Source organism: Verticillium alfalfae, genomic scaffold (genome assembly GCF_000150825.1).
Source record: "Verticillium alfalfae VaMs.102 supercont1.5 genomic scaffold, whole genome shotgun sequence".
NCBI lineage: Eukaryota > Fungi > Ascomycota > Sordariomycetes > Glomerellales > Plectosphaerellaceae > Verticillium > Verticillium alfalfae.
The window spans coordinates 2232796-2234161 of record NW_003315034.1 but is presented as its reverse complement, the minus strand read 5'-3'; the positions used below and the strand labels follow the sequence as shown (position 1 = coordinate 2234161).

General features: G+C 61.9%; 1 protein-coding gene across 1 annotated transcript in view; it reads right to left on the bottom strand.

The window, feature by feature from the left end:
• VDBG_05005 (conserved hypothetical protein) overlaps positions 1-1366 on the bottom strand; it is a gene marked incomplete at both ends in the record, with an annotated part of 3012 nt that overhangs the window by 869 nt on the left and 777 nt on the right. Inside the window, 2 exons of the mRNA XM_003005353.1 lie at positions 6-444; positions 532-1286. Of these exons, the coding sequence (XP_003005399.1) occupies positions 6-444; positions 532-1286 (1194 nt within the window). The remainder of the gene's footprint in view (positions 1-5; positions 445-531; positions 1287-1366) is intronic.

Below are 1366 nucleotides of genomic sequence, written 5' to 3'. Positions count from 1 at the left end.
GGAACTTGCTTGCGGGGCGGCTTCCGTCGTCGGCGGCCGCCGCTCGGAAGTGCTCGAGGATCTGGTTCACGTAGGTATGGACCTTCAAGTCGTCGCGTCCCATGATGCCGGCGAGCTCGCTACCGGGGGCGACGGCGCAGAAGAACATTTTGATGAGAACGACGAGGGCGTACGAGATGCGGACGAGGTTGAAGACGGGCAGGCAGCGGAGGGTGGCTATGTCGGTGGCGAGAAACGTGTCGAAGATGGCGTGGCAGGAGGAGAGGCAGGCCGAGTAGGCGTTGACGTGGAGGGGATGCAGCCCGGACAGAGGTGACGTCGCAGCGATGTCTTGGAGGGAGATTTCCGCAGGGTGGTTCGTCCTGGCTGCGGGTGACGAGCAGACATTGATGATCATCTCGTGCATGTAAATCTTGACGACATGGTATGATATGGTTAGCGTGGCTAGAAGGGTCAGCAAGGAGGTCTGAAGAAGGAAAAGGAGAGAAAGAGAGCACGAAAAAAAGAAAAAAAAAAGAAGGAGAGACGTACTTCGGTGAAGATCAGGAGGCAGCATGTTGTACGACGTATCGAGATCACGCTTTAACCTCCTTAGGGAAAACGTGACGCCGGGATCGCGAACATTGATCGCATCCTCAGGCTCAGCCGTCGCAAACTGGGCAGCGACATCCTCGGACACGCGATGCGTGTCGACGAGACCGCAAAAGTACTTGTCCGTCGGCGCCGCATCGGGCGCGGTGCGCAGGATCTCCATGCTGTCGGCCATGAACTTTGTCCAGCGGATGAGCAGCGGGCGATGCAGGGCCATGGCCGTGTTGCTCGAGAGATAGTAACAGGCCAGCCAAGCGCGGCGCGCCTCGAGAGACTGGGGGTCGGGCAGCTGGGTCCGGCGGTGCTGGGCGTGGCGGTAGGCGTAGACGCCGTAGACGCCGTAGGGCGTAATGCCTTGGGGCGCGGCGGAGCGCTTGCCGAGGCCAATGTCGATGGCCATGACGGCGGCCATGTGCACGAGCTGGTAGAACTTGAGCTCCTCGTAGTGCTCGGGCGGCCAGTACCAGATGGTGGTGAGCTGCAGCGCCTGCACGAGCTCGAGGCTCTTCTCGCCCGTGATGACGACCTTTTCAGCGAGCACCTGCATCGTCTCGCGCACGAGCTGCCGCTGCAGCGCCGAGGTCTCGCTCGACGCCGCCGCCAGCACGGCCAGGAACAGCACGGGCTTGGTGGTCCGCAGCTCGCCGACCGTCATGGCGGGCGGGAACAGGACGGCTGGCAGGTGTCCCACCATTCTTGTCGTTGTACCGCGCGAAGAGGGTCGTCGCCTTCTCCAGCGAGAGGATCCCTCGGTCGATGACATCGTCATAGCTGG